The following is a 25130-nucleotide window of genomic DNA, read 5'->3' on the forward strand; positions in this document are numbered from 1 at the left end:
TACAGTGGAGATTAGGGCCATAATTTTAAACCTCACTTTTCTAGTTCCTGTGTCTTGTAGAATGGTTTAATTTTGTCTGAGGGAGGACATATTGCAATCTGAGGATGAAGAGAAAAAAAATCACTGGCCATAAAGGACTTTCTCGTAAGCTAAGTGCAGTGCAGTCAGCCATCATAGCTTAAGTTTGGGCAGTGGGATATCACCCTGGGAGCCTGGGCTGCGTATAACGCGGATAAGAATGGCCTTTGGGAAGCTAGGCTTGTCACGTAGTGCTGATTTTGGTGACTGCACACCCCAAACAGTTTTTGTCTCCAGCGTTCATCCCTGCCTCTAATCTGTAACCTTTCTTACACAATCCTGAATCATGCCTCTGAACTCACTTTAGGTAGGGGTGGCTTGTAGCTTCTACCAAGCTTTTAAACTGAAACCACAGAACAACACCTGTTGGAGCTCATTCTTCTGTACTTTTTATGGTACAGGAATTACCTGCCATGCCAGCAGATTGCTGAAGTGCCGCATAAAAACGTGCTCCGTGCAGGGGAGCTCAAGAGATTCTGGAGTGAAGGTGCCTCAGGCCAGGAAGCTTCCATCACGGTCAGAGTCTTTCTTGTTGTGTAGCTTTGTGCTGTGCATGCTGACACAGGCAATCCCTGAAATTCTGAATATGCACTGTCGACTTGCATGTGTTCTTTTTAGAATGACAGCTTCGTTTCTTGACTGGAGGTGAAGCTCGTCCATGTTTCCCCATGAGCAGAGCTGGAGGAGGTTAAGCGCTAGGAGCTTTTCCAGAAAGAACTGGCCATCCTGAGAGTCCCTGGGACTCAGAGCAGCTCTGGGTGACATTTAGAGGAACTTCATTTCTGGGCTGTACTCACCGCCAGCAGAGGTAGAGATGAATCACTAAGGACACAAATGGAAAGGGAGGGGCAGAAAGTAAAGGCTTTATATTTCCTCTTCAGGGACGCTGCTCCAATTTCACCTACCAAACTGCCCACTTCAGCACCAGAAAGCAACAAAGGTAAAGAGAAGTTCCTCTGAACTTTGTGGTTTCAGCTGTAGTCAAAGGGGAACAGATAGGAGCTGTCAAATATGGCATTTGTGCAGGGGTGTAATGAGCCAAATGGGGAGGCAGCTTAATTTTCAATCAAGTGTGGCTTTTGCTGACACCTTATCAGTACATTAACGTGTCTGAACGTCACTGAGAGTGTGCATTTTAAAATCCTTGAGGCAGGCTGACTTGATTTCAAAGCTCTGATTTGTTTAGCAAAATGGAACTCTGTTGATACTTTCTACTTACTTCCTAACACCTTTTATTCGAAACAGATCTCATCACACATGGCTGTGGCCTCTTGTGTGATGAAGGACTTCTTAGTTCCTTAGAAGTCTGAATGCCACTGGACTGACCTTATTAAGAACTTTATGAGTTGGGAAGAATTCCTTTATTTTTCTGGGCCTCAGTTTCTTCTTGTAGTTTTAAAAATCAGTCTCTTCAGTAATATGTGTACTCTGTAAATGGGTGAAAAGCGTCACGATTTCTGTTTGTGTCAAGGGGTCATCATTCTGAAGTTCCTACTACATCTCGGAGATGAATCTATCCTGACGTTTACAAAGTTGAAGGGTAGAGAGGGAGGGTAAAAGAATAGCACTGATAAGGGAAAGGGAGGGAGGCACTAGTAAATTTAATCACGAGAAAAGGCTGTTGTGAAATGGGTAAGAACCTACCCAGTCCGCGTGTTGGGTTGTAAGAACTTGGTGTCTTAGCCAAGGGGACATATTTGTCTTAGCCTTGGCCTATGTCTTAGTCTTAGGAATGTATTTCCCTGCAAAGGACAGACCCAGGCCCTCTTGTCCCCTTGTTATCCTTCAGTGTCAATATCTCCTCCCAAGACAGGTTCTTTCCTCACAGTTTCTGAAGAGAAACCTCCTTTCTCAGCCTAGAAGGGCTACAGCCTTGGGCATCCTTCTGTTTTTCCTTTTCTCCCCTGACAGCTTCCAAATGATTCTTTTGCTAGAGAGGAATTTTTCTCTCCCTAAAAGCAGACAGAAAGGTACACTAAAGGAATTGTCTGCAATTCATTCCCTCCTGGGGGACTCAATTTGAAGTCCTTCTACTTCTAGGACCACTTCCAGTTTCCGCTCATCAGCCTTCTCTGGGTTCCATGCATCTTTGGTGGGGCTCTATGTTCTATGTGCTTTGGAACTTCTGTCTTCCATGGGTTCCTCTTTCCCGAAACTGACTGGGTAACATTTAATTAGACTAGAAATTGTAAAATATTTAGAATGTCAATTTCTCTAATACATATTGATTGCTGAGTGATTGTGTAAAACACGAATAATTTCACAGGTAAATTTTCCCTCCCCTCAAGGAGTGTTAAATCTAGTGAGAAAGACAAAATTATTCAAGAAGCTGTAAATTCATCCATATATACATGTGCACACAGTGACCCCAATGGAGAGGAAATTGTCAATTAAGTTTACTGCATAAAGTCAGATGAATATAAGATTAATACAGACGCTCTGTTGTGAAGGAACACTGCTAACAGCTAGAAAGGTGGGTGGAATTTTGGAAAACAAATGGAGAAAGTAGACATCTTCAGTGCTAGATTAATGATAGTTAAAACTCTGTCTTGCAAATAATCATGCCAAATACCAAAGTTCATGGGTTAATTCTAGTTATGTATTCCCAATAATTTTTGAGAAAAACCTGCGCCTAAAGTTTTTCTTTCTGGTAGTGCGAACAAATTGTTTGAAGAACTATATGATCTTACTGTGCAGTGAGGCAAATAATACCATATTTATTAATTGTTAACTGTCAGACTAAGCCTATTAATGCTTTTTCCTCCCAAGTTGTTTAATCTTTATTTATTTAAAATAGTTTTTTTAAAAATTTTTCAATTACAGTTGACATCCAATATTATTTTATATTAATTTCAGGTATACAGCATAATGGTTAAACATGTATATGATTGATGAAGTTATTCCCCCGAATAAGTCTAGTGCCCACCTGGCATTACTCATATTTATTACAATATTATTGATTATATTCGCTATACTGTGCCTTACATCCCCACGACTATTTTGTAACCACCAATTTGTACTTCTTAATTTTGTCACCTTTTTCACCCAGCCCCCTAATCTCCCTCTCCGCTGGCAACCGTGAGTTTGTTCTCTGTATCTATGAGTCTGTTTCTGTTTTGTTCGTTTATTTTGTTCTTTAGATTCGACATGTAAGTGAAATGATATGGTATTTGTCTTTCTCTGTCTGACTTATTTCACTTAGCATAATACCCTGTAGGTCCAGGCATGTTGCCACACATGGTTAAGATTTCATTCCTTTTCTATGGCCGGGTAATATTCCATGGTATATATATATGTACCACTTCTTTATCCAGTTGTCTCTTGATGGGCACTTAGGTTGCTTCCATATCTTGGCTACTGTAAATAAGTTTGCAATGAACATAGGGGTGCATATATCTTTTCAAATTATTGTTTTGGATGTCTTCAGCTGAATACCCAGAAGAGGAATTGTTGGGTCATAAGCAGTTCTATTTTTAAGTTTCTGAGGAACCAAGCCTATTAATGCTTTTTATCTTGGACAAACTTAATTTTTCTGGTAGATGCTATTGTTATAAAATAGGGATAATAATCATAGTGCAACAAAAATAAAATGATTTCATCTCAAATAAAAGCTTGTCTGAATAGTATATGATGCCCAGTGGAAAGAGCATAGGCTTTGGAAGAGGTGGGCCTGTGGTCACATCATGGCCTATCCACTTACAGCGTGTGACTTCCCCAGCTCTCACTGCTTCATCTGCAAAACTGGGGTAACATTATCCATCCTGCAAGACTTCCATTCTGAGTAATGTGTACACAGTGTTTGGCACATACATGAACCCTGGGATTCAGCCATTTCCTTTACAAAGAAATTCTCACACAGGTGTTTAAGGAGGTGTGTAGGAGGATGCTCCCCACAGCACTGTTTGCGATGCTGTAGAGTTAGGAGGACATTTGGGTGTCTGTCACTGAGGAGTGCGTAGGCAAAATGTGGTGAAAGCACAAAAACACGGTACTTAGCAGCAACACATTATGTTTCCAGAGTAACATGGATGAATCTTAAAAACGTAGGTGGCATGGAGACCGACCCCTTCAAGAGCTGTCTACCGCTGTCTCTGATTTCTCCTCCATGGGGCCATACAAGGCTGCCTATCTCCAGCCCCACCACCCACCACTTTTGGCCTCCTACTTCATGCTCTTGTAATAAAACATTTCTCTTTCAGGTTTTTGAATCTCTGCTCATGCTCTTCCTTCTGTCAGTAATGATCTTTCTACATGTACATACCTGGATGACTCTTATGTCATTCTTCAAGAAGCAGCAGGAACATCACCTCCTCCAGGAAGTCTTCCTGTAGCTGTCAGGTTGGCTGTGTGTCTCTCCTCTGTGCTTCCACAAGATTCTGTGTACACCTGTATATCATACATGATACTGATTGGGTTGAAATGTCTTCCTTCATTTCTTCCTTCCACAGCTATTTAGTGAGTGGCTGGCTGGCTAGGGCTGTTCTAGATGCTGGAATAAAGCACAAAAAAACCAAGTCTTGCTTTAATGGAGGTTTACTCTAGAGGGAGGAGGATCAGACAATAAATATATGTATAATATATAACATACACTATAATAATACAAATAATATTAATTTATATTTATATAAACACATGTATATATAATATATAAATACATATATATATAATAAGACAAATAAATAAAAATATGTATATATAATATATAGGGCAAATAAGTAAATATAAATTTATTTATATTTAGATTAAAAAAAATCTATCTATATATAATATAGATAAACCAGGGCAATGGAATGGAGGATATTTGGAAGGATATGGGCTGATATTTCAAATAGAATGGTTAAAAAGCCTTCTTGATGAGATGCTATCTAAGCAGAGCGATGAAGGAACTATTTGGAAATCTTTGGGAAGAGCATCCCAGAAGAGGAACAGAAAGTGCAAAGGTCCTGAGGTGGGATCTGCTTGTCATGTTGAAGGAACGCAGGAGGTGTTGTGGCTGGACCAGAGCGAGCTGGTGGGAGACTGGTGGGAGAGGAGTCCGAGGGGCTGCAGGGGCCAGATCAGGAAGGGCCTTGGTCACAGAATGGGGGTTGGCTTTTGTTCTGACAGAAAGGGAAGCCACTAGAGTTTTTCAGCAGAGGCCATAAACGGTTAGTATATGATGAACTGATATTTAAAAACCTCACTTTATCTTATCTAGAAAATATAATGGAGGAGGGTGAGCACTAAAGCAGGAAAATGACTTAGGAGACTAGTTTAGCCCAGGAGAGGGAAGATGATAGCTTTGATCAGGGTGGTAATTGGAAAGGGTGAAAAATGGGCAGATGGTGAGTATCTCTGAAGAGAGAGAAAACAGGATTTTTGAGAAAGTGTTTAACTATGACCCCAAGGTTTTTGGCCAGAGGAAATGGAAGAATGGAGCTGCCGTTCATGGAGATGAAGAAGGCTTCTGGGGCAGGAGGCGGGGGAGAGGTTTAGAAGTCAAGGGTCTGTTTTTGGACGTGGTAAATTTGAGATACATGTTAGACACTCAAGTCTCTACTTGCTGAGTAGGCAGTTAGATCATGAACCTGGGATTCAGGAGCAACATAAATTTGGGAGCTAACAGCATGTCAGTGACACTTAGAGCGAGAAGTTGGATGAGATCACCTGTATGAATGTAAATAGAGAAGAGGCCTAAGATTTAAATCCTGATGTATTATGATGTACATAGGTTGAGAATGTGAGAAAGATCCTATGAAAGAGACTGAGAAGGAGTGGCCCAGTGAGGCAGGTGGTGAACCTGAGAGAATGGTGACCTGTAAGTTAAAGGAAGAAAGTGTTTGATGGCACTGGAGGCTCCTGGAGACTGAACGTTCCCTGAGGGCAAGAACTGTGCACGATCATTTTTTTGTATCTACAGCCCTCTATAGTTTGCGGTGCTCAAGAAATATTTGTGGAACAGAATAGAATGAGCTCTTCCTTCCTGACATGCCATTGTCCTTAGATAACATATTCCAACATCATCTTTTCTTCTGTCCGAGTTTCTTCTTCCAGTCCTCCATTTTTTCACTGACATCATGGCTATGGCCCCGGGCTGAGGGCTTCGAACACCTTCTTACAGCATGACCTGTCTGCTAGTATGGTCTTACTTTCGTGGAGGGTACAGGAAATGAACAGAGATGGTTGCCCAAGGGTGCTTTATTGATTATCATCTCGTTCGTGCAAGAATGACCAGGATGGACGTGTTCTCCTTCTTTGAGGCTACGAAGGTGGGCAGCCTAGTGAGAAGTCTCTCATTTGCCTGAACTTGTTAGCTTGAGAAATTTTCTGTATAAATTCCAGGATGAGGAGTGTCTTAAAGCAAGGAAATTCAGAGCACAAAGATCTAATTACTTCTGCTGTTTTGCTCCAGCACAATTACAAATCACTTTTAAATGCACACATGATAGCTTTGAACTATTGGCTAAAAGGAATCGTAAATCTTCTATTCATTAGAATCTAAAACTACTGTGAATTCCCCTCTCTAGCATTTACTAATTTCTCAACAATTTTGGTGAGTATATAAGTTTTCATGAAGCAGTGTGCTCAGGCTCTTTAATTCATGAAATGTAATAACTCCGTATATTATCTGTGCCTCGAAGTGATATTCTGAGATCACTTTCGTTCTCAGGAGTGTTCGGCATAAAATGGATTCCCTCAGCACAGCAACTGTTGAATTTTGCCTTGATGTGTTCAAAGAGCTAAATAGTAACAACGTAGGAGATAACATCTTCTTTTCTCCGCTGAGTATGCTTTATGCTCTAAGTATGATTCTCCTTGGCGCCAGAGGAAACAGTGCAGAGCAGATGGAAAAGGTATGGAACGCACCAGACATGGCCCCATAGCCTGGAAGTCTTACATGCGCCCTCTCTGAGTCAGCCAAAGTACTTACATTTTTATACCAAGAAAACTCTAGCATCTTGTGAAAGAAGAATGCATTTTGGGCAAAATATTTCTTAAAAATGGATAATGGCTTAAATAATGCAATACGTTATAATGAAAATAACACAATACATGCAATACACAGTGTCTTCCTTACTACCAGTGGTTTCACACATACATTTCTGCAGTTTACCTTTAGAGTTCATCTTTTCAGTGATTTAAACCTGACAGAGAGCACATGTATGGTACTTGTCCTCGGGAAGTTTAACTTACAATAAAATTTAATAACACTTTAAAAGTTATCAAGTTCTTAAAAATATTCATTGGTCCTTTTGAATTTCATTAACAACTCTGGGTGGCAGGTAGCTATTTTTATTCCTATTTTACAGATGGGGAAACTGAGACTAAGAGAGAAAAGATAAGTTTTCTGGTTACATAGGCTGATATACAGTGATTTTTCATATATATTTTCCTTATATTTTATTGATGGGGAAATCCTAGAAGAATGTCACTTATCAAGCCCCAGGATACTTGCACATATTATTTCTTTCTTCCATATTTTGATGCACTTTTATGATTTTCTTGTGTTTAAAATAGGTATTGTGCTGGGAAGCCATGCAATGTTTTACATGGTCCTGGATGGGCTCTGTCTTAGTGAATAGAAGGAGAAGAACCGAAGAGCCTCACACATGACAGCTCAGTCCCGGGACCCTGACAGACAATGGTCCAGGGCATGTCACTTAATCTCTCTTGGGCTCAATTTCCCTAACAGAAAATGGGGATAGTAGTATCTATTCGTAAAGTTGTTGGGAGGGTTAAATAATATGTGTAAAGCTCAGGACTTGGAATATAATATCACTTATGTTAGCTACTGCTATTGGTCTTTATCTGAAATGGAAAAACAGGTACTTGTAACTGTAAAGCTTTAGAGACTGTAGGTTGCTTTTGATGCTAGTTGATCCTTCTTTCTTTTTCTAGGTGCTTCACTTTAATCATATTGCAGGATCATTAAAACCAGAATTTAAAGACCCAACTAAGGTAAGATAATATTCCTTCTGCATTGGCAAATGCTCCTTAATACAAGAGCACCAAGAAATAATCGTTGAGGAGTTGTGTGGCAGAGCCCCTCTTTGGGGGCTAGCAATGTCCCCCTTGGTCTCCTCCTTTGATCTTCCTGATAATTGCTACAGCCTAGAGAGTTTAACATAGTGATTCTCACAGCAATAATGAAGTGGGGTGTTAGGTTTTTCACACCCGTGAAGGGACTGAGAAAGGACCCAGAGGCTTTGCCACATGATTGTACCACCTGTTTCTAGTTCTTTCCAGTGGGAGGAATCTTTTCGGCATGAAAATTATGCAGAATTCCCACACAACTGTGATGGCTTGAGCAATATATAAATGCACGTGGATTCACAGACTACTTGCTTCATGGAACCCAACTGATTGTTAGGGGCGTCCAGCCCATAGTTAGGGAAACTTTCCTTTAGGGAATACATACAAGCATAACCGCTGTCTTGTCCATGAAGTCAGGTGCATCACAGCTGCATGCTTAACCAGATTGCTCTGTGAGGGACAGATGGGTAAGGTCAGTTCAGTGAAGAGCTTAAGTGTTGGGTTCAGTGGTTTGATTAAAAGTATTTGATTAAACAGAAAACAGAGATATTAAAAAGAGTGTGATAGAGAAATGACTCCATAGGTACAACGGCAGCAAAAACTTGGATTATCACCCTGAATACCTGAGTGGGATCTCTTTATTTATGAAAACTTCTGCTTTTGAATTAAACCATAGAGGCTGACAAGTGCATGTGTGTTTTGCAATAGCTTACAATTCTGTACACAATCTGTAACCAGAATCAGAGTGCTGAGATTATTGTGCTAGAGGAAATTAGAGAAGGAAATGCTTTAAACTCTTCAATTTCTGTTTTTTTAGTACTGTATTCACTGCCATTTTCTTCAGAGGCAAGCGCCTTGATCTCTAGTTATTGTTTTCACGTTATTTATAACTCTCCAATGGCAAGAAATCAAGCAATTTAATACTCCATTTTTTTTGTTTACTGGTGCTTCAGTGCAGCCAAACTGGAAGGATTCACTCACAGTTGGGAGTCCTACTCTCTCAAATCAACCAGCCACATGCTAACTATACTCTCAGCATTGCCAACAGACTCTATGGAACAAAGGAAATGACATTCCATCAGGTAAGTCCATCTGGAATGGCGGTCAACAGCTTTCTTGGCGTCCTCTGAATTTCACACTGTAAAATAAATGAAGAGTTAGAAGAGTTGTATGGCATTTGTCTTTAAGAGATTAAATTTGACCTGAGTTAGAGTTTCGATGAAATGGTTTGACCAAACTCCCAATTTAAAGTTGTGAAATATCACATAAAAACTTTTCTTCTGCAAAATCACCAAAGTTGTTTAAGAACCAAGGCGAGGAATGAAGCACAAAACAAAGTAGGTAAGAATTATCCTGTATGGATCAGAAGAACAAAATATGTTTCTCATCTCTTCAAAATTCCTTAATGGCAGATTATCAAGAGTTAGTGGAAAGGACCCTAGACTGCAGGCAGAGATCTAAGTTCTGTTCCCATTTAGATATATGACTTTGGACAAGTCACTTCTGTCTTTAAAATAATAGGATTAGGCTAAGTATTTTTCAGACACAAAATTCTAACATTATTTATATCATTTCCCAACAGCATTGCAATATATCTAGTTTTATTGAGTGTTTACTATGTGCCAAAATTCTAATACATTATAGGCATTTTCATATTACCCTTACGTAGTCCTAAAATATTGGTACAAAACTGCCATTCATTCTACAATTGTGAAGCAGATTCTGATAGATTCACATAGATAATTAAGTGGCAAAGGTTGGATTTGATCCCTGTCCAAAGCCATCTTCCTGTTTTTCATTGCTACATTTTCCTGATGTGACTGAGGTGAAATGCTGGTTTCAGTGACATAGCTTTTGTTTCACCGGTGTTATGCCAGCCGGGTTAAGCAGGATGCTGTCCTGAATGTAGTCTGCTGGTGCAGGCTGTGTCTTACATGTGACGAGTTTTTGATTGTCAGAATATTTGCAACTTGGAGTAGCCCACCCTGGTACTATGGATGTTTCAGAGGTGTTTCCTTCTACTGCCCTAGAAGCATATAGGGAATGTTTTAGGAAGAGTGCAGGAAGTGGTGGGGATTAACACTCGTGGTCCTTGGAGTTGGAATACTCTCATCCTTTTGACTCCCTAAAATAGTGATCTGGACATGATAGTAGATAAATGTTGATTTGGGATAATGATGATTGCATCTGTTTCTGAAGTGACAAGCTCCTCATTTGTATCATGAAGATCGTCATGATCTGTGCTATAAGGTATTATTACCCCAGGATTCTGTCCTGTTGGACCCAGCTCAGGACAAAAATTATACAATGCCCAGATTTTACTTTTAGTTAAGCTTTCTTTATGTTCCACACTGGAGTTAGGCATAAAAGAACCCAGTTAAACAAATGGCAAGCCAGACCGCAGGCAGCCACTTTCATGCCTGTGATATTTCTAAGTCCTGTGTCACCCTCGATCTTGATGGGGGGCACTGGGTCCTGCTTGACTCTGGAGGTATCTCCCCAAGGTCTCAAGAATATTGCTTTTGATGTATGTTACTTTTACTGGGTAGCATATGGGAATAAACTAGTGAATTCCTTAAGATATTTTTGTTCATGTTTTACGTGAAGTCAACTATCTATATTAGAGAATATTATTATTAACTTTATTTATGGTGTCATATGAGGAGCTTGAAATATACCTAACGTTCTGTTAGACCTCAAACAAGCAAATCACTTACTCACCCTCGTCTTCAGTTTTCCTGTCTGGAATGTTAGAGCAGTAACGCCAGTTTTTCTGCTTTGAAGAGGAAAGAGTAGGGATAGAGTGAATAGCTAGGTGCCGTACTGCAGTTTGTCATTTTGCTTTGAACGTTTTAAAACTAAGAATGCCCATGATATAACAGAAGTAACAACCAAACATTTTTGAGCATTTTTTGGGGAAATCTCTTTGATCTGGTTAAATGTCTTTATTTTATTATAAGAATACGTATATGTGGCTTCTCCTTCCTTTCAGACGTATATACATGAGCTGCTTTTCTTGAGTGTTACTATTTTAGAATACATTGAGCTGTAGATTTTTGTTTTCCTTACATTTTTTTTTGTGTTGTGCCATTGTCCTTTCTTTTACAGAAATATTTAAGGTGTTCTGAGAAATTGTATCAAACCAGGCTGCAAGCGGTTGATTTTGAGCGGTCTACGGAAGAAACGAGGCAAACTATCAATGCTTGGGTTGAAAATAAAACTCATGGTGAGCCTTTGTCACTTTATTCCTGCTGTGTTGATAACCTCCCTGAGTCAGTGCAAATGAGGAAGCTGGGTGAGGTGCAGAAACTTACATAGGCAGACCAACGATGGAGGAAATGCGGGGGGGGGGGGGGGGGGGGGTATTTTGGAATATCTCTTACAAGCATTTGTCCTGACTGATCTCGCCACGTGACTGAGAATGAGAAGAACACCATTGTTACCTTATAGAAGTATTGTCCTACATTCTGCAATTAAATTTAATTGCATTTAAGTCTGCCTTTCACAATTTAAAAATAAACCCTATATATTGTTAATATTTCTTTTTAAAAACGGAACATTAAGTATTGATACCTAAGATATGCTCATTTCTTTAAAAATATCTAGTTAAGGAAAAAGTTAAAGAAGTAAAAGAATAATATAATGAATCCATATTTACTCGTCACTCAGCTGCGATATTTATTACTTAAGGCTAATATTATTTGTCTATACCCGTGCCCTTTTCCCACCACCTCTTCCAGATGATTTTGGAGCTAATCTCAGATATCACATCATTTTTTTTCTGTATATGTTTTAGGTTGTTTCTCTCAAAAAGGCAGGTTTTTAAAAAAATATGACCACTACACCATTTTTATACCTAGAAAATTTCAAATAATCATTTAATATTAACAAATATTCAGTGAGTTTTCATATTCCCTCTATTGCCTCTTATTTTGTTTGGATCAGGACCCAAATAACATTGGTACATTGCAATTGGTTAATATGCTCCTTAAATCTTGAGTTTTAAAATAAACTTTTTTGATTGAAATATACATACTTATAGAGAAGTTTATATATTGTATATTAGTGAACATCCCAAATTACCCATTCACTGGATAATTCATCCAGTGAATTATCCCAAAGCAGGAGTGATTATAAAGATGAATACCTTCTTGTACCATCACCCAGGTCAGGAAAATAAAACATTAGTTATTGGGAAGATCACTCCAAGGCCTCTCTTAGGTCTCCTTCCAGAAACTAACCCACCCCATTCCCGGACCGTAAGACTTCTCTGACTTCTATTGCTATGTATTAATTCTGCCCATCTTTAAGTTTCATGTAGTTGGAATTGATGATTATTGTTTAGGTCCATTATTTCATTAGGGGTTCTAAAGTTGCGGTATTCCAATTCTTGCATTCCTTCTTTATTTATAAACTGGAATATTTCTATATGAGAAACTTATTTCTCATAAAATATTTGGTTCAATTCAATACTATATTTAAAAATAATGTTTTCCCCACTCTAGCATTCTCCAAAGTAGCCAATGAGTTTTATTTTTAATGTTGTCATTATGAATTCATCCAGGTAAACATCTTTGAAACGTTTCAATCTGTCAAAGCCCACATTGTCCCTTTAGTCCTGGGACACATCTTTATATTGGCTCCTGAGTCCCTATAGAATATGATGGCTCCCTTGCTTTCTGATTTCACCAGGTGTTCCAGGCTCCTCTTGTTCATTTCCTGTCCCTGACCTTGACTTACCTGCTTCTCCAAGGAACCCTGGATCCTTTCAGTGAGAAATGATATTTAGAGACAATAATCTGGGTATAAGAGTGCTGATGGCTACTGGTTTCATCCTTGTTTCTAGGCCTTCCCAGGGGACATAACTAGGAGTCAAATATATGTAGAAATTTTAATTTCTTACTAATATTACCAATTCAAATTCAGATTCACAGGATTTTTACTTAATAGCCCCTTGCCCCTTTTACATTATTTCTCTTTTGCCTCATCTTAAAAATTCCAGTTTTCAGTGTCACCAATATTATTGCACAATGACTTCATTCAACCATATATACAGTCTCAAAATAACAATACTAATAGAACAACCAACAATAGTAGCTTAAGATCTTTTTTGAAGTTCTTTTTGTTCCGAGGGCATACCCCACTAGACACATAAAGTCAAATTACTGTGTTGAAATAATCCCTCTCTGTGCGGTTGTGCCACCAATTAATTGATTGTATCATTAATTTCTGAAGTCTTAGAATATAGATAATTATATGCCCTGATATGTGAGAGAATTAAGTTTATTAAACAACAAATTAAAATTAGGGTGAAATAACAACAAAGCATGAAATTAGAGCTAACTGTATTTATGAAGAGCATATTAGTAATATAAGTTAGTAATAGAAGATAAATACTTCTCTGAATATAAATACCATGTTTTCTAACGTATTTGTATCTAATATCTCTTAACTATTGAGCTCTCAATAGTATCTTGTTGACTGACAGACTGGTGCTTGTTGTTCAAGTTTAAAAACAGATGACCAGATTAAAATATATATATCTATTCAATTCTAAGTTAGAAAATGCTTGGAAAGGTCTACTCATTTTTCGGATCTGTTAATTTATTTAGAATAGCAGAGGAAAATGTGTTTTATCTCTTTGCCAACTCTGACCCACTGCTAATGGCTGCCTGGGAACTCGGTGTTGAGAAAGAGTCTGAGGCTTAAACTAAGTTTACCTGGAAAGGCCCACAAGTGAGTCAGTAGGATGTTAACCCCAGGATGGTAGGGAGTTTCGTCTGTTCAGTTTAGTGTTCGAGCTCAGATTAGTGCTGTAGCACCTAGAACAGTGCCTGGCTCCCAGAAGTCTCTTAAAATAGTTTTAACATAAATGAACAGATTGATTGGTGTTGTCTGCCGTGCGTGTGTGTGCATTAGGGACCCATATGCTGTATATTTATTTAAAATATTAGTTTTATTTAGTCCTTCATTTATATATGTTTTTTACCCATTTATTCAAAGTATGTGGGTGGGGCACTTAATGTTAGCTATTGTTATCACATACTAGGTATTGTGTTAGGCCCAGAAATTCAATGAAAATTAAAACTCTCATCAAGTTGAGAGCCTGATGTTCCAGATATCCTCATATTGCACATTGTATGACAGATTACATTCCAAAAAAACATTTTCATAAATTGCAATGAACCCAAATGCACCGAGAAGGATCCGTGTTCAATTTTGATCAGTATATTTATGAAGCATGCAACTGCTGGGATATTTTTTAAATCTTGATTTTCAGACATATTTACTTCAAGTATTGGTATTTCCTTATGATACAGTCATGTTAGTATTACATTGAAAGAATGAACAAATCTTTTGAATACTTAACATATTTGTGTGGTGAGGTGCTGGTAAGTATGAAAGCCTGATAAATATTAAAGGGAAGCCATAAGAAATTATTAAAGAACTTTCTAAACAAGCAGCAATGTATAAGAAAACATTGGCTATAACTAGATAATGAGACAAATTGATCCATAGAGAATATGCTAGCTACACCTTGGATGCCATCTTTTGATTAGAAATAACAAAGCATAAAAAGTTTTTGAAACAAACTTCATATGACAGACTTTATGGCTAAGAGATAAAAGAGTTCTTCTGGAATCTAGAATGTACAATTAGCTTTCAAAAAGAAATGGTTCCAAATTTCTTGTGACTATTCTACTGTTTATCATCAATAAGTTCAAATCCAAAAACATTACCTACTATTATTATTTTTTTTACAAGGAAAAATCACAAACCTCTTTGGAGAGGGCACTATTGACCCTTCCTCTGTAATGGTCCTGGTGAACGCCATCTATTTCAAAGGACAATGGCAAAATAAATTTCAGGAACGAGAGACTATTAAAACCCCGTTTCAGCTAAGCGAGGTACGCATTTCATTTTCAGATTGATGATAAATTTTTGAGAATGCAGTACTTGTTTAAGGACAATTTGTAAAGTATTAGTGAAAATACAGGTCTAGATTTCCGCAGTTTCTTTTAATTGTATTTTCTATGAATTTTATTTTTATTTTTCCTTATGAAGTGAGAGTAACCTTTCTCACTAGGCACCTAAGTAGAGACTTCAGACACTGGAATGCCCTGGAAGAGAAGAAAGTCTGTTCTGTTCTTACTGTTCTCCTACGTGTGCATTTTCCCCATAAATACTCTGGTTCTTTCCTCTAGCAGCACAACAAAACAATTATTCTTCTCCTATAGAGTCTCTAATTGAAATAAAAAGGAAATGATCCTATGATATCATTTTTCCCACATAACTCATTTTGCCTGGAAACCCTGGCTTTGTTTTGGCAAACAGATATATAAGGTCTGACAATTAAATTCACGAACTCATCCTAGAAAAAGTACTACATAGCTCATTGCTGAATATCACTATGGTCACCTTTGAAGTACTCCCCTTGGGAAGCTATGCACCGATGCCAGTGCCCAGTCCACCCTTCAAAGCAATTTTGGAACTCCTATTCTGGAATGGCCATCAGAGCTGTCATTGTGTCATTCTTGATGTCCTGAATGCCATCAAAATGTCTCCCTTTCAATATTTCCTTTATCTTCAGGCAAAGAAAGAAGTCATTGGAGGCCAGATCAGGTGAGTAGGGAGGATGTTCCAATACAGTTATTTGTCTACTGCCTTAAAACTCCCTCACAGACAGTGCCATGTGAGCTGGTGCATTGTCGTGATGCAAGAGCCATGAATGGTTGATGAAAAGTTCAGGTCATTTAACTTTCACGCAGCCTTTTCAGCATTTCCAAATAGTAAACTTGGTTAACTGTCCAGTTGGCACAAATTCATAATGAATAATCCCCCTGATATCAAAAAAGTTAATAACATCGTTGCAACAAGTTCGCAATCTTAATTGTCAGACCTTGTATTATTGTTTTTTATTACTATGTATACTATTTGAATTATGCAAGCTCTAGCAAGGACTTATTTTGAAATTTAAAAAAATCACAACCTTTGCAAAGGAAAGTAATAATGGGTGTATTTTGTAATTTATATTTTACCCACACCTTTAGAGTGTAAATACAGATATTTACTTTCTGCAAGAAAATCAGTATACATGTATGTGCATATACACACGTAAGTGCCATCTATTTACAATCCTTTTTTTACCAAAAAACAGGGTAAAAGTGTAATTGTGGAAATGATGTATCAAACTGGAACATTCAAACTGGCCTTCATAAAGGAGCCTCAGATGCAAGTTCTTGAGCTGCCCTATGTTAACAAGAAACTAAGCATGATTATTCTGCTTCCAGTAGGCACGGCTACTCTAGAACAGGTAAAGCTACAAGACTGCTAACATGCAGTGAAAGTATGCGTGCATGGCACACACACACACACACACACACACACACACACACACACACTGCCCCCACCTGTGTGTATCCCATGATGTCAGGGCAGCCGGTCACTAATTCAATCCTGCTCCAGGTTAAAGGGTTTTGCCCCAGGGGGCTGTAAGAGGAAAGGGGGAACACCTGGTCTCCGTCTTCTGGGTTATGTATTTTTAGAGAGAACAATCTATTCCTACATAGAATCGGCCAAAGTGCCATATTGTACAAATATACACACACATTGGTCATTTGACACTTGGGAAAAACATCTTTGTATAGTAATGAAACTGTAAAGCCGGTTGGGATCCCAGTCTACAGAAATCTGATGAGGCCATCTTCTTTTCAGGAGGAGTACTGCTGATCCAAAAGTGACATGCTTTCGTGGGCTAGCCACCATTTTTAGTGTCCCGGTTTTCTGGCGAAATCAGTGCCACAGCCACAGAGAAGAGGTCATGGTGGTGGCGGGGCTTTGGGTCTAACCCTCTCTTCTTGGCTGCAGTCACAGCTGCCTACCACAGAGCAGACCAGCCACTGGTATGGAGGGACCACTCCTTCTCCCCTCCCTTGCTGGGACCATCCAGAGCTCTGCAAGGGTGACAATTTCTTAGACCAGCTGAGCTTCCAGAGTCTCGTGGATGTTGACATACACACACGGATGTTGTTCTAACCAGACCAGAGAGCGGTGCAAATGCGTTAGAAGCATGGGGCAGTGAGATGGGGATGTGTCATAAAGTCATGGCAACTTCGATTAGGGCTGACAAGGACGAAAGGAAAAGATACTTAGGAAGAGAAACTGCCTTTAGTTCATGTCTGCTTTTATATTGTCAGGGTGGTGAGAAGGTGACAGAAAAGTTTTCAGCTCTTGTAGTAGAAGAATGATGGGGCTTGACAAGTCGGTTTGGAGCTGTGGGGAGGCTTGCCGAGAGTTTCACGTGCTCAAGGGTGGAAGTCTGAAGAGTTTACAAAAACTTATAGAACTGGGTGGAGAGTGAGAAGTGAGGGTTGTGAGGCCATTTGGGAAATTTGAGTACAGATGGGGGCGTTGAATTCAGGGCTTTCAGCAGCTTCAGGAGTACAGACATGAGGGGATGAAAACAGAGTGGAACAAGGGGATCCTGGCATCATGGGAGCCAAAGGAGAAATAAGTCCACCAAGGAGGGCGCCAGTAAATGTTTCAGATATGAGAACCAAGAAGAAATGGATGAGTTCCTCCAGACAACGGGAACATAATGACTGCAGAAGCAATAGAGGGAACTTAGGTGAAGCTTACACGCTGAGGAAATTAAGGCAAAAGAGTGTAGGATACACAGTGGAGAAGTTTAATTATGAAATATCCATGAGAAGTAGACAATAGAAAAGGGAAGATGTGGTTGAATGCAAGATTTATTTATTTATTTAATTAATTAATTTATTTATTTAAGGTATAACTTGAGAATAATTTAAAGGTAGAAAAGAAATCAGTGAAATTGAGTCGTTTGCCCTGAGAATTATAAAACGAACCAAACGTGTGTTTGGTTCGTGTGGGCTCATCTGTGTTTTGTCTCTTAGATAGAGAAGCAGTTGAACGTGAAGACATTTTATGAGTGGACCAGTTCTTCCAACATGATGGAAAGGGATGTTGAAGTCCATATGCCCCGATTCAAACTGGAAATCAAGTATGAGCTGAATTCCCTGCTAAAATCCCTTGGGATGACAGATGTCTTCAACCTGATCAAAGCTGACCTTTCTGGAATATCACCAGTCAAGGGCCTGTATTTATCAAAGGTGATCCACAAGTCATATGTGGATGTCAATGAAGAGGGCACTGAGGCAGCAGCAGCGACTGGGGACAACCTTGCCATAAAAAGACTCCCCATTCGAGCTCAGTTCATGGCGAACCACCCCTTTCTGTTCTTCATAAGGCACATTGACACCAACACCATCCTCTTCTGTGGCAAGCTCTCCTCTCCCTGAGCAAATAGGGTTGAACAAGGCTCAGAGTCAAAGCGGAGCTGCAGGGACAAACCCATGACTAAGAGCAGTTCATACTTCACACATCTCTGTGTCTCAGTTTGCTTGTCTGCAAAATGGGTCTAGGATCTCTCCCAACTTATTCCATGAGTCAGTGAACACTAAGATTATGGTAATCATGGAAGAAGGTATATATACAAAAAAAAAAAAAAAAAAGCTTTTTCTGGCTGTCTTATCTTTAGGACCTCATTGGAGTGTTGTCTGGGTGATGTGATCAAGTCATTGAGAAACATTTTAAAGAATTACATTTTCTTGACTTGTATATATCAGCTAGCTCTTGAATAAGTGATTGCTCTACCTTTACAAAACGAATTTAAGGGCTTCAGCTTTGTTAGGATTTTAAAATATAATTTTCCTTGCCTGTGTAAATATAACATCATGAATTTTAGTTCAAAATTCTATATTGACTGTAATAAATTCATGAAATTTCTTGAGTTCTTTGAAGACTTTTAATATTTGGCAGCAATTGAATGACCTATGAAAGGAGACTTTGAATAAGAAGAACTTTAATCCAGTGAACATTTTAGTGGAATTTTTGGCCAAAATTTTGTCAGGTCCCAAATTGAGCAAATTGAACAATAAATCCTCTTTTCCTTCCTCCCTCCTTCCCTCCCTTCCTCCTTCCCTCCCTTCCTTCCCTCTTTCTTTTCATCCTTCCTTCCTTCTTTCCCATAATGCACTGAGCAAAATTTGGAATAGTAAGACAGAAATCAGAAGATTTTTATTTAAAAATTTTAAAATAAAATAAAATTTAAAAAAGCCTCCCTATTTTCTACCCAAGAAAACTATCAAGTAGTAATCAGGTAATAGTGGCCATAATACATTTACTGCTTCCTCAGTGCCCTCTCAGGGAATGCTTTCTTCTCGAACTCACTCAGAGGTCTGAATAGAGCAGAGGAGCCCCTCAGTTTCCCTCCCTCACCCTGTCTTAGAGGAGGTGGTCCACAGCTGGCTGGCCATTGCTTCCCTCTGGAGGTGATTGGCCTATCTCTTTTTTTATTGACAATGGTGGCCGCTGATAATGGCTTTTCCTTTCCTGTCGGGGCATTGAGGATGGGTTTACTTTATTCTGTAATAATAAAGATATTATAAAGTAGCAAGCAAACAACAACTTCAGCGAAGTTTAAAACTGAAGAATATCGCCTTAAAATAGCACATAAAATTGCCTTGTAGCACTGGGATGGCTGCCCTCCTAGTGATCCTTTACCAAACCACCCATTTGTCACGTGGCATAAACCTAGAAGCCACTTTGGCTGACTTCTAAGCATCCTCAGGCACGGTAGCTTTATTTGTGGTACAATGGAGAGACATGAAGCTACAATGGTGGGGGTGGAAAAAGTGAGAGTTGTTTCTTGGCATCTACTTTTCACTTCAAATGTGCTGAAGAGACAACAAATGAAGACTATCTATTGAATGCTGGATCTTTCTCCATGGCACCTGGCATGTGCTGTCGCAGTTCAGAGACACCACATAGACCGGGCACCCTGGGCTTGACCAAGGCAGAGGTGTGTGGCACTTGGCTTGGCCTCCATCCCTTGAAAAGCCTCCGAGTGAATGTCCAGTCACAAGCTGCGGTCTCAGGACCTCCAAGTACCCTTGAAAGGGTAGCAACTGAGCTGAAAAGTCACAATTTAGAGTCAAAGCTGGGATTAATTTTTGTAGAGGGGACTTCGAAAGCACCAGTGCCAGTACGGGCAGTGATAGAGGACTTGGAGAGACCCTGCTAAGCCAGCCTCTGAGTGAGGTGGCAGGAGTGGAGCTGGAGTCGCACTGACTCTTTGTAGGTGGAAGCAGGAGCTTTTATGGCATGAAGTCCTAGGGTGGGGAGAACAGCTATTTTCACGCATTCAAAGAACTAATGTGACATGTCAGTTATAGCTCAGTGAAAGAATTGGGCAAAGGACATGGATACACGCTTTTCCAAAGAAGACATACAAACGGCCAACAGGTACATGAAAAGGTGCTCAGCATCACTAATCATCAGGAAACATCAATCAAAATGACAATGAGATATCACCTCACAACTATTAGGAGATATATATATATATATATAGTACAATAATATATAAAAAATATATATTATATACATGTAAGTGTTGGTGAGGGTGTGAATAAAGGGGAACCCTTGTACTCTATTGTGGGAATTTCAATTTGTGCAGCCACTATGGAAGACAGTATGGAGGTTCCTCAAAAAATTAATAATAGAACTACTATATGACCCAGCAAACCTACTTTTGGGTACATATCCAAAGGGAACAAAAATCAATATCTTGAAGAGATAGCTGCACTCCCATGTTCTTTGAAGCATTACTCACTGTAGCCAAGACACAGATGCAACCTAAGCATCCACCACTTAGAGCCGAAATTATTCTGTATGCTACTATAATGGAGGCTACATGTCATTATGCATTTGTCCACACCCATTGGATATACAGCACAAAGAGTGAACCCTAAGGTAAATTATGGAATTTAGTTAATAATACTGTTTTAATTAATTACTAACTTAATAAATCATCATCATAATTATATCGGCTCATCATTTGTCACAAATGTATCACACCAGTGCTGGATATTAATAACAGGGAAAACTTGGCGGGGGGTGGGGATGAGGGATGTATATGGGAAGTCTGTACTCTCTTCTCAATTTTTTTCTGTAAACATAAAATTGCTCCCCAAAGCTTAAAGACTATTAATAAAAAAAAGAAAAAAAGAAAAGAAATAGGGGAGAAAGCAGGGAGACAGAGCTCCTTTACCTGGATTTTAAAAAACAAAAATAGTCTCTGCTTTTTTCTCAGATATTTTCTATTTTGTTTTCATTTCTATTGTTTTTATTCCTTCTGGTACTTGAAAGTTCTTCTAGCTTATCAGTGATCTTTTTCCCCTTCTTATTGTGAGAACACCAAGCCTGCAGATCGCTGTTTGGTGTGTACGATGTCACCGTGACTCAGACAAAATTGCTGCTGTCCTAACAACCTTCATGTCCACACGTTAATGTGCAGGGAAGCCTGACACCCACCCAGGCGCAGTCAATGGCATCAAACCAGATTCTGAGTCATGGTGCATCAAGGCGGGAGGGGGAGTGGGGGGTGGAAATCAACTTCTATGGGGTCTCTCCTCCATGTTAAATTGCTGCAATTTTAAAAGACAAACTAAAAAAATAAATAAGTCACTGTTTGGGCAGTGGTACAGTGAGAGGTTTGTCTGTGTACTTACCAATAAGTTTAGTTTTATTTTTTCCTTTGTTTATTTTAGATCTGCCTTTTCTTTTCTCTTCTCTTCTCTTCTCTTCTCTTCTCTTCTCTTCTCTTCTCTTCTCTTCTCTTCTCTTCTCTTCTCTTCTCTTCTCTTCTCTTCTCTTTCCTTTCCTTTCCTTTTCTTTTCTTTTCTTTTTCTTTTTCCTCAGAAATTGTTAGGAGCAGAATGAAATGGTGGAAATTGAGACTTAATGGAGACCACTCTTGCGGGGGAAATCGAAAATCCCCTCCCCCAAACTTCTGCATTTGAGGAATTTACCTCATTCCCCAGATGCTGTGCCTTGATGGGGCAGGTTAATGGAATGACACCAATTTTGGTATTACTAGCTCAGTCCTAGTGTGGAGACAGAGTCCCAGAGAGCAGTTTCCAGGCTCTCGGCCTCACGTAGAAAGGTGCTGGCTCGGGTAGTAGATGGCCATCAGCTGTGACTAGTTGGCCGTCAGCTGTAACCCATTAGCCATTGGCCACTGATATAATTGCCATGGCTGAGTGAGCAAGTGCAGGTTGCAGTTAGCAAGGGGTTGCTTGGCAGAGAAGCGGCTGGCGGATTGTAGATCATGTGGCTCCTGCTTTCTGTGTCTCCAACCCAGCCACCAGCGAGAATATAGTGGTATGACTCCCGTATCTATGGCTCCATTGGTGTTCCTTTCTGGCCTCACCATATCCTGCGTTCTTGTGCAGGGAGCGCGACCACAGACCCCTCATGACACCTGGCTTACTTCTAATAATAGCTTCCCATTTCACTCTCAAAAAATGTCCTGGTTTGGATGATAAGTGATATGGTTTCCCTATCTTAGTACTACTGGCTATTATGCCATGGTCTGAGGTCATTCTATTGGCCATTAGTAATCAAAGGCATCAGAAAATGGACTGCTGGGAGGAGGCCCCAGTCCTCCTGGCAATAATAATCCCATGATACTCTACCAGCCCCTGATCTTTGCTTTAGAGTTCCCATATGTCATGCAGGGTGGCATGCGGGGTGTCAGCTCCTGCTCCCCACATAAGAACACAGGATATGGTGAGGCCAAAAAGGAAACCCAGATAGGGGAGTCATACCACTATAGTCTCGCTGGCGGCTGGGTTGGAGACACAGGAAGCAGGAGCCACATGATCCGCAACCTGCCGTCCACTTCTTTGCAATCTGCAACCTGCACTCTACCGTGCTAACTGCAATCTGCGCTTGCTAGCTCAATTACCATCTTCTTGCAAGCCCCCATTTGCTGCTAGCATACCCACAGCAGTTATATTAGTGGCCAGTGGCTCACTGGTTACAGCTGATGGCCAACTAGCCACAGCTGATGGCCATCCAATCACAGTTGGTGGCCATTTACTACCTGAGCCAGCACCTTTCCACGCGAGGCGGAGAGCCTGGAAATTGCACTCCTGGCTCTGTCCCCACACCATATTTCTTTGATTCTCAGGTGGCACTTGTTTCTTCTTTGTGTCAGTAGAGAAAGCAAAGCTCAATGTAATCCGATCCAAAAAGGCACATGAATCTCTAGCTAAAAAAAAAAGGCATATGAAAAGGCATATGAATCTCCAGCTAAACACCAGATGTGCTACCCCAGGGTGAATAACTTTAAAATATTCTTGTCATTTCATTATTCATTGGTACACTGGTTCATTTCTGGAAGAAATATTTCTTGAGCACCTATTAAGTTCCAAACACCATGTTAAGCCATAGATATATACAGTGAATAACAGAGAGCCTCAGTTCTTGTCTTCATAAGCTTATGTGAGCAGAGAAGGCAGACATTAGAATAGTAATGACAATGGGTGATGGCTGCCGTGAGAAGTCTATTTATTATTGGCAAGGACAAGCCACGAGGATGGAGTGATGGGTGGGGTCCTTTCAGGGGTGAGCCCTGTAAGCCGTTTCAGGGAGTGAAGGTTCTTTTCTGAGGAAGTGACTTGATCAGATCTGCATTCTCGGAAGATCACTTGGGCTTCCAAATGGCCATCTTTACATGAAATAAATCACAGGGGAGCGTTTTCCATGTTAGCAATCACTTTAGCTGGACTAGAGCAGTTTAGAGGTGGGGATGAAATGCCTGTTCATGGTTTATTTGGGTTACACATAGATAGCATCTTGGACAACTTAGGTGTGACAGAGAAGACACCATTGGGATGATTAATTGGGTGATGGAATAGTCCAGTGATGTGGACATGAGTCAGATTCACCCACAACAGCTCTCATACACCTATGCCAAGAATTCCAAGTCTGGTTCCCAAGCGTTTTTGCCCATCAATGTTGAAAAGACCCTTTGTTAAGACATAATAAGGCTGTTGGCTGACATTTACCAAACTGGGATTTGGCAGGGGTTCCAGGTTCTATATGCAATCTCTATAGATATATTTTTGAAATGTTGCTTCGTGTTTACTAAATCTTTGTCTGACTTTGTATGGTCGGTGTCTCCCAGATGACATGGAGCTAACAATGTCTTACGTTTTATCTCCCTAGTTATTGTGGGTCCTTCAGAATTCCACTCCTCACTCCCTAGTTCCCTGGCTGTGTCTGGGGTTCCCCACCCTCCTCCAGCTCATGGGCAGCTCAGTGTGGAATCTGCTCCCCTATCTCTGGGGCCGCAGAGCAATGGTGAAGCCTGTGACTTTGCCACCAAGGCCATGAAGGTGCCATCCTCTGTTGATACTACTTCATTGGGCCAAGACTCCCTGAGTTCCTGGAGCTGCTGCTCCTGCCCAAAGGGCCTAAGGTGTGGGGAGGCATTTCAGTGCTCGACGTGGAAGCTGGCATGGGAACACTCTCACCAGCTACCCGCTGTGTCCCATCCCATCGTTCCCAAGCAGGGCTGCCTTGGTCTCTGGTCTTATTCAGGGATGGTGCAGAAGCTATTTGGACTGTCCCATGAAGCCTTTTCTCCTGAGAGTCGGGCTCAAGTGTGGGAGGAACATGACCTGAGCACACCCGTGGGCTGCTTCCCTAGTTGCCCTTCAGCTCTAAACCTGAGCCATTATCCTTGGGTCATAGACACCCTGACTCTCCTCCTGAGCATGACCTCTTCCCAGCGTTTTCCTTGGTTCCTCATGCAAATAGGCTCCAGTGGGCTCCCTCACCACTTCTTCATACATGCCCACCCCACTGGAATTCCTATGTGATCACAGGCATCCTCCTGGGACCCCTGCCCCACTCCTAATTCTCACTTACAGATATCAGCCCCCAGGCTTCTCTCTGAACTGCAACCTCAATACATGCTCACAATCCGTCTTCCCTCTTTTACTTTTCTCATTAGCACTTATTAGTTTTATTATATATTTCGTTTATTTATTTTGTTTATTGAGAATCTCTCCTCAGTATTATATGAATTTCTCGAGGGCAGGTTTTTAAAAAATTTTTGTTTGTTTGTTTTTGTTCTAATGCCAATAATACCTGGAGCATAATAGATG

At 40.2% G+C, this 25130-nt stretch overlaps 1 protein-coding gene across 2 annotated transcripts; it reads left to right on the forward strand.

The window, feature by feature from the left end:
* The first annotated feature begins 927 nt into the window (after positions 1-927).
* Positions 928-18985, forward strand: SERPINB11 (serpin family B member 11). 2 transcript variants are annotated; one of them, XM_033087512.1, is made up of 8 exons: positions 928-1018; positions 6728-6911; positions 7957-8016; positions 9045-9173; positions 11200-11317; positions 14857-14999; positions 16250-16405; positions 18009-18985. In XM_033087512.1, exons 2-8 carry the CDS (start codon positions 6744-6746, stop codon positions 18411-18413), a joined length of 1179 nt encoding a protein of 392 aa, XP_032943403.1. In that variant the 5' UTR covers positions 928-1018; positions 6728-6743; the 3' UTR covers positions 18414-18985. The 2 variants fall into 2 exon arrangements, with proteins under 2 accessions (XP_032943403.1, XP_032943404.1); XM_033087513.1 differs by lacking the exon at positions 928-1018 and adding an exon at positions 4311-4416 and having other exon boundaries at positions 18009-18413.
* The last annotated feature ends 6145 nt before the right edge of the window (positions 18986-25130 follow it).

This window comes from Rhinolophus ferrumequinum, chromosome 19 (assembly GCF_004115265.2).
Source record: "Rhinolophus ferrumequinum isolate MPI-CBG mRhiFer1 chromosome 19, mRhiFer1_v1.p, whole genome shotgun sequence".
NCBI classification, from domain to species: Eukaryota; Metazoa; Chordata; class Mammalia; order Chiroptera; family Rhinolophidae; genus Rhinolophus; species Rhinolophus ferrumequinum.

Excerpts from the sequence above, each read along its gene's own strand:
- SERPINB11 (XM_033087512.1), top strand. The coding sequence starts at position 6,744 with ATGGATTCCCTCAGCACAGCAACTGTTGAATTTTGCCTTGATGTGTTC. Across the intron at positions 9,174-11,199 it reads AGGAAATGACATTCCATCAG|AAATATTTAAGGTGTTCTGA; the intron begins GTAAGTCCATCT and ends TTTCTTTTACAG. Across the intron at positions 11,318-14,856 it reads GGTTGAAAATAAAACTCATG|GAAAAATCACAAACCTCTTT; the intron begins GTGAGCCTTTGT and ends TTTTTTTACAAG.